The sequence below is a fragment of the Ceratotherium simum genome, chromosome 22, assembly GCF_057802395.1.
Source record: "Ceratotherium simum simum isolate JZ-2026a chromosome 22, ASM5780239v1, whole genome shotgun sequence".
NCBI lineage: Eukaryota > Metazoa > Chordata > Mammalia > Perissodactyla > Rhinocerotidae > Ceratotherium > Ceratotherium simum.
The window spans coordinates 28,530,080-28,541,092 of NC_141921.1; the positions used below are offsets into that span (position 1 = coordinate 28,530,080).

At 48.9% G+C, this 11,013-nt stretch overlaps 1 protein-coding gene across 2 annotated transcripts in view; it reads left to right on the top strand.

Annotated features, from left to right (window-relative positions):
* MECR (mitochondrial trans-2-enoyl-CoA reductase) overlaps window positions 1-10,950 on the top strand; it is a 32,368-nt gene extending 21,418 nt beyond the window's left edge. Inside the window, exons 8-11 of one of the 2 annotated variants that reach the window (XM_087446413.1) lie at window positions 607-680; window positions 2,918-2,978; window positions 3,122-3,194; window positions 4,630-10,950. In XM_087446413.1, the coding sequence (XP_087302539.1) occupies window positions 607-680; window positions 2,918-2,978; window positions 3,122-3,194; window positions 4,630-4,787 (366 nt within the window). In that variant the 3' untranslated portion in view covers window positions 4,788-10,950. The remainder of the gene's footprint in view (window positions 1-606; window positions 681-2,917; window positions 2,979-3,121; window positions 3,195-4,629) is intronic. The other variant, XM_004425853.3, reaches the window with a different exon arrangement.
* The last annotated feature ends 63 nt before the right edge of the window (window positions 10,951-11,013 follow it).

The following is an 11,013-nucleotide window of genomic DNA, read 5'->3' on the forward strand; positions in this document are numbered from 1 at the left end:
AGCTCTACGAAGTAGGTGTGATCTGTTTTATAGATGAGGAAACCAAGACTCAGAAAAGATAAAAGACTTGACCAGGACCACATAGTCATAAGTGGAGGAGTCAGGGCTGGCCCCAGGTCTCTCTAAACTCAAAGCATCTTAACCTTCCAGAACCTCCCCCTTCAGCACACCTAATAAGTGACCAAACCGCATCTCAGCCTCTTTTCACTGAACTCTGGAGGGACCAAACACACACACACACTCAAGAACACATGCCTGTTGAGAACATTTCTGAAGCAGTACACGAGCACATCTAACATAAACCGAGTTGCGAGTGCCAAGAAGAGGCGCACTCAGGGAAATGAAGTCCCTCAAAATGGAATGTAGATGCCCTTTGTCTATTCTTTCCCAGAGGAGGTAAGTTTTGAATGCAGTCCCTGAACAGAGAACAGGATTAAGTTGGTAAAGAAAAGCCCCTTCCTGGGCAGAGGGTTTGAAGGCATGGACATCCCATTTTCTTCGCGCCCTCCTTCTTCAGAGCGCTGGGGCAGGGAGGCTGGCTGTAGCAAGCTTCAGACCCCACGCGTAGAGAGCTGGCTCCCTCACTGCAGGTTCCTTGTTTCCCAGGACGTGCCCCAGCCGCGGCTTGCTCTCAACTGCGTCGGTGGGAAAAGCTCCACAGAGCTGTTGCGGCACTTAGCGTAAGTTCCTTGGCTCTGCGGGTCAGGTTGGCTGCGGCTCTCCAGGCCTTCAACTGGGAGGACCATCAGGTGACCAAGTCCCAATGGCCAGTGCGAGCCAAGGCCAGGTCAGCACGCCCCTGAGTAGGAAACTGGGACCAAAGTCATGGCCTAGTTCTCTGGGCCCTTCTTTTCTCGGCCTTCTCCTTTCTAGATGACCAGGAGACCCATCCGGCTTTGTTCTTCCAAGGGACCCCAGAAGTAGACGGCTAGGCTCTCTGTGATAGGGGAACAGTTAAGGATTCATAACCTAGGGACATCTTAAAAAGTCACTTAGTCCGAGCTTATTAGCTTTTAAATTTTTCATTAGGTTTTAAAAATAGATTCTAATTTTAGAGGTAACATGCTTATCACCAAACATTTTGAAAGCATGTAAAAGTACAAACGAAAATTTAAGCACAAAAGTTACCTGTCATCCCACCACCAAGGGGGACAAGCGCTCTTGACAGTGTTAACAACGCGTGTCCTTCTATTCTTTTTCCCTTTAATATAAACTTCTCGAGCTGAAGGGCACCTGGAAGGACACTTCCCAACTAAAGCGGGAACCCTCTCAACAACATTAGTTAATACATATTTACTAGCACTCACTAGCTAAGGGGTACAGAGATGGCTGAGACACCAAAGGAACCCTCTAGAACTCACTGGCTAGATGGGAAGATGGGTCATGTGGTCAGAGAGCTGTGATAACAATCACTGAGCGTTTACCCCACGCCAGACTCTGTGCAGAGTGCTTGACGTACCCCCCACAGCCACCTGGGCGAGCAGTACTGTTCCCTTGCCCGTTTATACAAGGCCTAGGGCAGGTAATTACCTTGCCCAAGGTCTAGGAAGCAGGAGAGCCAGGCTTGACCCCAAGTTACTGTGACTCCCGAGCATACCTCTTCAGCCCTACCCCAGGCAGCCTCCAAGACAGCCTGTGATCTCCATGTCGCTCACTGTAGGAGGAAGCTTTGGGCAGTGGCTACAAGTGTAGGCATTGGAGTCGGAAGGGCTGGGTTCAAGTCCTAGCTCTGCTGTTGACTAGCTGTGGACTTATTAAAAGTTAGCCAGTACATGAAAAATGATCCATCTCTTCATCTATAAAATGAGGGGGATAGAAACCCTTTCTGCCTCAGAAGGTTAGTCTAAGGGACACTGAGGTGATGCACAAATGCCGTACAAATGAGGGGTGGGCATCAGTTTTCTCATCACAAAATGAAGGTAAGGAAAATGCTCCCTTGGGGTTACTGTGAGGATTCACGGAGTCAATACATGTGAAGTGCTTAGACCCGTGCCTGGAACTTAGTGAACCCCCAGTAAATGTTAGCTCTTCTGATTAGACCAAGTGCAGTAGGGGTGCAGGGGGGGAGGGCTTGATTCCCCCAGGAACCACTTCTGGGGCAGGTGGCAGTTGAGGGGAACTTAAGACCAAGCCACCCATGAGCCTCAAGGACAAAGAGTTACCTGCCTTACACAGAAGCTTCTTCCATCTTGTAGTTTACAAAGTCACCCTTGTGTTGTCCCAAAACATGTCTCAGGTCATCCTTGATCAACAGACTCCTAAAAGGGCCAGGGAGTGAGTGGGGAGAGGAACACAGGTTAAGGCAAGCATGTGAAGTTCTAGCTTATTAGCTTTTAAAAAGTACATAAGCCTCTCCTGTTTGACTGCTGGGGTGGGTGTGGGTGTGAGACAGAGGTCCTGACAAGGCCCCTCCTGCAGCGAGAGGCCCATCGCCATGGTCCTCTACACCATCCACACCATTCCTGAGCCATACGGCTACTTCATCTCACTGATCCTCCAGATGCGCGTGTACAAAGGAAGAGAGGAGGTTTGGACCGTTTTCAGTGCATTGGCTGAGGTCACTTACCTATAAGTGAAGTAGAGCCAGACTGAACTCGGTCTTGAGCTTTTCTTGGTAGTACACGCTTCTTTTCCACACCTCATCAAAGCCTGACTGTGGTTAGATGAGTGGGTTCCCAACCCTGGCTCAACACCCACGTCATCTGGAGGGGGGCTTGTTTGTGGTTTTTAGTGTAGATCCTTGCCTCTTGATGTGTTTGGTCTGGGGTCAGGCCTAGGAATCTATAATATTTTTTGAACCCTTCCCAGGGATTCTGAGAGCAAAGCTTGGGAACCAGGGCTGGAATAGAAGCGCTGTGGCGGGTTCAAGAAGGGCTGTCTCTGCCTGCACCCACTCTGTTCTCTCTGGACTCTTCAGGCGCGGAGGAACCATGGTGACCTACGGGGGGATGGCCAAGCAGCCCGTCATTGCCTCTGTGGTAAGCTGGTGGGGGAGGCAGGCCTGGAGACAGGGGCCGAGACACCACGGTGGTCTAAACCCAGGCGGTGCCCTGTCCTTCAGGGAGACTCTATACCTTAAGCAGTGCCTCGGAGCTCCACTGTGTCCTTCCTGTATCCACAGAGCCTGCTCATTTTTAAGGATCTCAAACTGCGGGGCTTTTGGTTGTCCCAGTGGAAGAAGGACCACAGTCCAGGTGAGTGGATGACAGCCCCATTGCCAAGGGTCACACGAGAGGGCAGTGCCTATGAATGGCTGCAGAAGTGACCAGCCACTCTGAGCCCTGGAGAGGTAATTGGGTCCCCAACCCCACAAGAGGTTAAAGGAAAATATCCTCTAGCCATAACTGCAGTCAGCAAATAGTTATTGAACTAAAGTGGGCTGGTCCTTGGGGGCACAGCATCCAACAAGGCAGCCACTACCCCCGTCCTGAGAGCTGACATTCGGGAAGACTGCCATGGAAGACAGCCAAGTAAACAGAACAAACTCTGGAGCCAGCCTGCCTGGGTTCAAATCCTGCTTCCACCATTACTGGTTATAGGTTCTGCCGAGCCTAGCTTTGGGACCTTGGGCAAGTTACTTAACCTCTGTCAGTTTAAATGTCATAATAGTTTAAACTATTGTTAGCCTTGTTTGACAGAGCAGGACACTGAGGTTCAGAGTGGTTAAGTAGCTTGCCCAAAGTCACCCCACCTAGGGAGTGGTGCAGCCAGGGTGTGAACAGCTAGTCTCTCTGACTCCAGAACCTGAGCCACTACACTATTCTTCCTCTCCTGGAGGACTGGCTCCCCAGAATGTGACCGTCCCCCGACCCAGCTGACACTGAAGAATGACATGGAGTTATCCAACTGAAGGGGAGGAAAATGGTGGTGTGAATGGGGTGTTTCAGGCAGAAAAAATAGCATGTGCAGAAGCCCATCGTAGAGAGTGGGAAGCTGGACGGATGGGCTGTGACCAGACTATGAAAGGCCATATAAACCTTTTTAAGGAGTGCAGACTCTATCTTAAAGGCGATTGGGGAGCTACTGAAGTGTCTTCAGCAGGGGATATGATTAGATTTGAATGTTGAATGAATTTATGTCTGAAAAAACCCTGCTCAGCTAAGGCCTTCACTTCTCATCCTCCTGTACCATATTGGGTCCTTAGTGAGAGGGGGCGCTGGGAGGGGATGTTCGTGGCCTCAACTTGTGGGGTTCTAAGGAGTTCTGGGCTCTCAGGGAGAGCCTTTCCCTGAGCAGAGCTCCTCTGTTCCACAGCAGTTGGTGTGCCAGGCACACCCACTTCCCTCCTATTGCCTCTTCTGGCTTCTCTGCCTCAAAGTAACCCTGCCCCTCCTACCATTCAGGACTCCCAGGTACACCCCAGACAGGTTCTATAGGTCTGAGCCATGGTGGCCACCACTCTGCTTGGCCGTCATCTCCTGGGGCCACTCCCCGTGCTCCTCTGTCCCCACCCTGGCCCTCACTGTCCTGAGCACAGGCAGGGCCCAGGGTGCCTCCACAGCTGTCCTATCTGGGCTCTCGAGGCTTTCCTGGAGCTCAGCGCCCGCTCCTGACAGCAGAGGTGGCATGTGTGCCCTCTCGCCAAGCCCTGCTGCTATTCTCCGTCTGACTTCCTTCCACCTCCCACAGAGCAGTTCAAGGGGCTGATCCTCACACTGTGCGATCTCATCTGCCAAGGCCAGCTCACGGCCCCCGCCTGCTCCAAGGTCCCACTGCAGGACTACCAGCGTGCCTTGGAAACCTCGATGCAGCCCTTCGTATCTTCAAAGCAGATTCTCACCATGTGATAACGCCAGAGGAGCCAGAGCGAAGTGGGAGGGGAGACAGATCAGCAAGACTGCTTTCGGGCCCCTCAGTCAGGGCCCTTGACCTTCCCCGGGCTGCTCCTCTCCTCACTGGCACTTCCGAGCAGAACTGTGAAGCCAGCAAAGTCTTTCTCCCAGGGCCAGCCTCAGGGTATCTAATAAAGTCTGAACTTCCTAAAAACAAACAAACAAACACCGGTAGAAGTCATCCCTGTGAGGAAGGACCATCACTGTGCACCTGCCATCTCCCAGCACTAGAAGCCCCCTCCTTGCCTGTCCTCCATTTGTCCCTCAGCTAAGGCCACCCTGAAAGCAAAGCCAGGGTGGGCACTGGCAGGTACAAAAGCCAATAAGACACACTCTCTGCCCTCAAGCTGTCCAGGCCCACAGAGGAGTGAAAAGGAAGGTTTGACTCGTTCTCAGGTGTGTGGCTCAGTCTGGGGCAGGGAGCATCAGCTGCATGGAAGAGGGAACGACAGCTGAGGAACCACGGAAATGGGGTCTCAGGTGGCTGGACCCTCGTGGGACGTCCATGCTAACTGGGGGCATAGACGTTACCCCAGTGGTTCTCAACCTGAGCTTATTTTACCCCAGGGGACATTTGACAATGTCTGGAGACATTTTTGGTTGTCATAATTGAGAGGGTGCTACTGGCATCTAGTGGGTAGAGGTCGGTAATGCTGCTAAAGCATCCTGCCGTGTGCAGAGCAGCTCCCGCAACAAAGAATCGTCCAGCCCCAAATGTCTGCAGTGCCGCTGTTGAGAAACCCTGCATTAAACCAGTAATCCCACAGCAATTACCGTAGTGATTAGTGTGCTAAAGAAGACGTGTGTGCAGTGCTAAGAGAGTGTGACTAAGGTCTTGTCCTAGGCCTGGGGTCAGGGGAGCCTTCCTGAGGTGAAGCTTGAAAGCAGGCCCTGAAAAATGAGTAGCTTTATTCACACAGAGTTTGACATTATGTGACTTTTTGGTGTTTGCCTCATGATCCACTCACCCAAAGCAAAGAACTAGAGACTTTGGGATGTCTCCCTCCTCACCTGGCCCTCCATCCCGTAGCTCAGGAGCCTCATTCAGGGAGTACCTACTGAGTCCCAAGCGTGTGCCTGAGGCTAGGGATGCCAGGAGAGATGTGGCTGCTCAGCCTAGTGCAGGGGACAGACTGTGCAGTATGCTAATGAGGCCTCTGATACGGAGGTGTTGAGAGGGCCAAGACACAGCAGCTCTGCCTGAGGGTTTAAGGAAGGCTTCCCAGAGGAAGTGTCATCACAGCAAATCTTGAAGGCCAAGCAGGAAAAGGTGTACCAAGCAAAGCCAACAACACATGTGCAAGTTTGGAGGCCTCAGAGCCTGCACCACTGCCTAAGATGTGGGGGGAGTGTGAGGACTGAGGTGGGAGCAGTGGGCAGGGCTCAGAGCAGGAAGGGTCACGAAGTCAGGACTTCGTGGGCTTTTAAGCAGCAGAGTGATGTGGAAAATCTGGCTTGGAAGGCTTGAGTACGCTCAGGTTTAGTTGCAGGCAAGCATGAACACAGGCTCCCAGCATGATCCTTTTGCCTTTGGGAGCATCTTGTGTGTCCTCTGGAGAAAAGGGCTCGGCTTCAGCCTGGGGCTGCAGGTCTGCAGGTGCCCGCTGGGTAAGATTTGCCACCTTGTACACCTGGGCTCAGGATCAGCCCCAACTTGCCTCAGTTCTCCCGTCCCCCATCCTTTATCCTCGAGGCTGGTGGGATGGATGATTTATACAGGTGGTCAGTGGGGGCAAGTGAAAAAAGCCTGAGTGGGGTAGGGAGGCTGCCCAAAGGCTACAGGAGTGAAAATGACGATTAGGTTCTTCAGGGAAGGTCTACAACGCTGGGCTCAGGGGGGAGTAAGGCGCCTGGGGTGGACGCAGGAGGCAGACAGGAGGGAGGAAGATTTATAACACCCACCATAGTTAGAGACCTCCTGGAGGGGTGTGCACAGTGTCCTGAGAACGGTACCTCTGGGGGTCTGGAGGTGACATCTGGGCTCTGGAGGTGACATCTGGGCTCTGCTTTATAGGATGATTATTGTTTTCTCAGGCAGGGAAGGGAGACAAGCGTTACAGACTAAGGGAGCAGATTCAGCAAAGGTATAGAGGCAGGACATGTCTATTAGAATCTTCCCATTTTCCCAAAATATCCATTCTCTTCCTAAGAATTAAAACTGATGACTTTTAGGTGGGCACATGGTTGGCTGGAATGAACACTGTCCGTGCCTCCCTTGCAGGAGACAAGGCCTGTCCCTTGTGATGCAAGCAGAGGTGGTGTCTGAGGTGGAAGGTGTCAGTTTCTCAGGAGCCTCTTTAAAACACGGCTGGCATCTATCCTGGCATCTATCCTGTACCTTCTTCCCCTTCCACCTTCCTCCTGGCCGGGATACAGACGTGATTCCTGGAATTTGCATGGCCGTCTTTGACCATGTTAAGAGGGGGACAACAAGAGATCAAAGGAGCCTGGGTCCCTGACACCCAGAAGCCCTGACTGCCCACCTCAGGACTTGAGAAATGAGTTTTACATGAGAAATAAGCTTCTATGTTATTTAAGCCCCTAGTATTTGGGCTTTCTCTGAAGCTAATCATAACTAATACATATTCATGATTTAATTTATATTGAAATCAAGGCAATCAATCTGAAGCTGAAAAAGTGAATTGTGGCAATTTGTGATTCCCAGCTAAGGAATTTGGACTTGATCCTGTTGGCAGTAGGGAACAAAAGACTTCTGAGCCAGAAGATCAGAACTGTGCTTTGGAATAATCCCTCTGGCAACAGGATGGGGGACAATTTGGAGAAGGGAAGCACTAAAGAAAGAAAGAAAATCAGAAATTCCCAGGCTTCCGAATTTCAGATAAGTAAAATCCCCCTAAATTTCGAAGACCAACATAGGGATTACCAACATTTAAGAGGCCAGCAGAGGAAAGGAGACTGAGGCAAAACCATGTCAAAGAGAATCTGACTTAAATCATCGAGAAGTACAGGAGATTGTTTTTAATTTTCAGGCTGAGTAATCTGTGTATGGAGTTGGGACAGCTCTTCTGGCCCACTAAGTAAACAGTATCCTTTTTGAATGGCTAAAGGAGGAAGCTTTGGCTCCAGGAGACTAAAAGAAGACAATCAGGCACCACCTCCTAAACCGAAGCTTGGGTGCACCTGAAGCCCGGAGGCTTTGTGACTGGCTCTCCCTATTATCTTCTGGGAGCATCCACCCTACAACTCCCTACAGCCTCTGCTATAATATTGATGACTGTCTGTGTCTTGGGAGATGAGATAATTAAGCCTGCTTTCCTCAGGGAAAGACTGAGGCCCAGAAGAAAAAGGTTCCTGCGCTAACCTGTGTGTGCCAGGCATCCCTGTCCTTGTGCCTAGAAGCTCTCAGCAGCACGCACAGCCCCATGCTTATTGGCAGGCGCCATGTCCCGGGTAGGGTGCCGGGCCAAGCCAGAGCAGCTGGAAATGGTGGAGAAGAGAGACTCAGTCCTGTCATAGCATCTGTGGGCAGGAATATCCTGGGAAGACAGCAAGGCTGACCTAAAGGTAAGTGGGAAGGAGACGTGGGCACCCTCTGAAAGGGAAGAAAGCTTTCCCTTGTCCCTAACCCTTTGCAGTGTACAAACACTTTCACATGCATCTTCATTTGATTTTTACAACTTCCCTGTAACATTGAGATTTTAATATCACAACTTTACAGAAGAGGAGGATGCTGAGAGAGGTGAAGTGAGTCACAAGGTCACACAGCAGGCAGAGGAGCTGGCACCAGAAGCCAGGCCCCTTGACCCTCTCTGGTCCTCATACCAGTCAGTCCCAATTCTTTTGGCCCCACAGTTGGCCTTCAGCTCCCTCTTTTCTCAGGATTCCTTGATTTTCTTCAGTGATAAATGACATGTCAATCAGAAGAGAGTTCAAATTTCCCTGAGTCTATGTTTCATGTGGAGGCATGAAAAAAAGGGAGAATCAGGAGGTCATTGAAGGAGTCCAGGTGAGAGATCATTCATTTATTCATTCAGTAAATATTTGGAACATCCATTATGTGAAAAGTACTGTCGTAGGTGCTAGGGATACAGCAGGAGACAACAAACATGGCCCCTGATAACAGGGAGCTTACATTTTGGTGGAGAAGACAGTGAATAAGTGATTAAATAAACAAGGTAATTACAGCGTGTGGTAAGTGCTGTGAAAGAAAAAATACAGTGATACCATAGTGACAGGGGGTACTGGAGATAAGGTGGGTGAGGAAGATCTGAAGCCTGAATAAGGAGTCAGCCATATTCCAGGCAGAGGGAGCAGCATGTTTAAAAGCCCTGATGTGTGAATAATGTGATGAGGCCTGAACCAGCTTAGTAAGTGGGTGTGAAGTGAATGGGTTGTGAGCATTCAGAAGGAAGAATCAACAGGACAGACTGAATGTGGTGGTTGGAGGTTGAACTTCAGCACCTTGCTAGACGGAGGTGCCACTCCCTGAGTTAGGGAACTCTGGGGGAGGAGCAGCTTTTGGAGACAGGCACTTCCCCTTCGTGGGGCTCTCTTTCTCACCTGCACAATAGGTAGAGCAAATTATATGAGAGCCAAGGGTAGGGCTAGTTCTTAAGAATATTATGATCCTTACACCTTACTAAATTCCAAATGGATCCAAGGTTGCAATATAAAAATAAGCCCTAAAAGTAAGCTGAACCATGGGAAGTTTAAAAAAAAAAACCTCAGAGTGAGGAAGGCCTTTCAAACTGTAACACAGATTTCAGAATCAAAGAAAAATAAAGGATGGATAAATTTGATCCCATAAATATCTAAGTTTTTGCAGAGGAAAAAACACTCTAGGCAAAGTCAACAAACTGGGAAAAAATATTTGCAACTCATTTGACAAAGAGCTGATTTCCCTAATATATAGTAAGCTCCTATTAATAAAAAAAATGGGCAAAAGATATAAAAAGACACAGAAAGGAAAATATCTCTTAAACATATGAAATGAGGCTCGCTCCACTCAAAATCAGATAATTGCAAAATAAACTACCCTGAGATACATTTTTCCACTATCAGATTGACAAAGATCATAAAGTTTGATAACAGTGTTCATAAGGAGATGGGGAAACAGGTACTGATAGAGGAGAATTGAGCAATATCTATCAAAACCACACATTCCCACACCCTTTGACCCAACTATCCTACTTCTAGGAATAGATCCTACATAAATGTATATACAAAGTTACTTAAAAGGTTTGAACCTATCTCAATGTCCTTCACTAGGGCACTGATTAAATAAATTACTGTGTATAAAATGGTATGAGCCATAAAAATAGTCCTGAGGAAGCTCCTTTTGTACTCTGATGGAATAATTTTCAAACTATATTAAGTGTAGAACAGTATGTATAGTACATTACTATTTGCTTTATATGTGTAAAATACCTCCGAAAGGACATTTAAGACACCGATTACATTGTTTGCCTCTGGGGAGGGAAACTAGGCGGCCAGAGGACAGACATGAGAAGATTTTTCACTGTATATCACTTGAAGCAGTTAATGAATTATCCTTTCAAAATATATTTAAGAAAAATAAAAACAGCAAAGAAACAAAACTCCTTTGTGGTTTTAGGTAAACTGGGTTAGTGAGAAGAGAACCAATATATTGCCTTCCTACGCCGGTCCAGACACCGTTCAAGGCATTTCCACATACACTACCCCATTTAGTTACCCTGGTAGTCCATTGAGATTGGATAAATTACTGTATTCTAATTTTGCAAATTAGAAAATAGGTTAGATTAGTCGAGTAATTTACTCAGTGTCACGCCTAGTGTAGCTCCAAAGCTTCAGCCTTCTCCAGTTTCCACACTGCTTCTATTGAAGCAAAGTGTCCCATTTTTAAAATACTATTGGTATCACTGATTGGGCACTTGCGAGACTGGCCACTTGCGATAAAGTACGAAGTGCTTTACGTACCTATTCTCAAATAATTCTCAAGACAACTCTGGAAGGTTGGAATCACTATCCCCCTTTTACCGTGAAGACAAACGAGGCTCGGAGAGGTGACGCGTTAGGAGCCCAAGGTCACGGGTATATAGACGGTTAGAACCCAGGTTTAATTCCCAAGCTCCTGCTCTAAAATCGAAACCACTCCCGGTTCAAAGGACAGAAGCACGAAAGCTCGCTGGGCGGGGGAAGCGCGGGCACTTCCGGGGGGAGGGGCGAAGCCGGCGGCGGC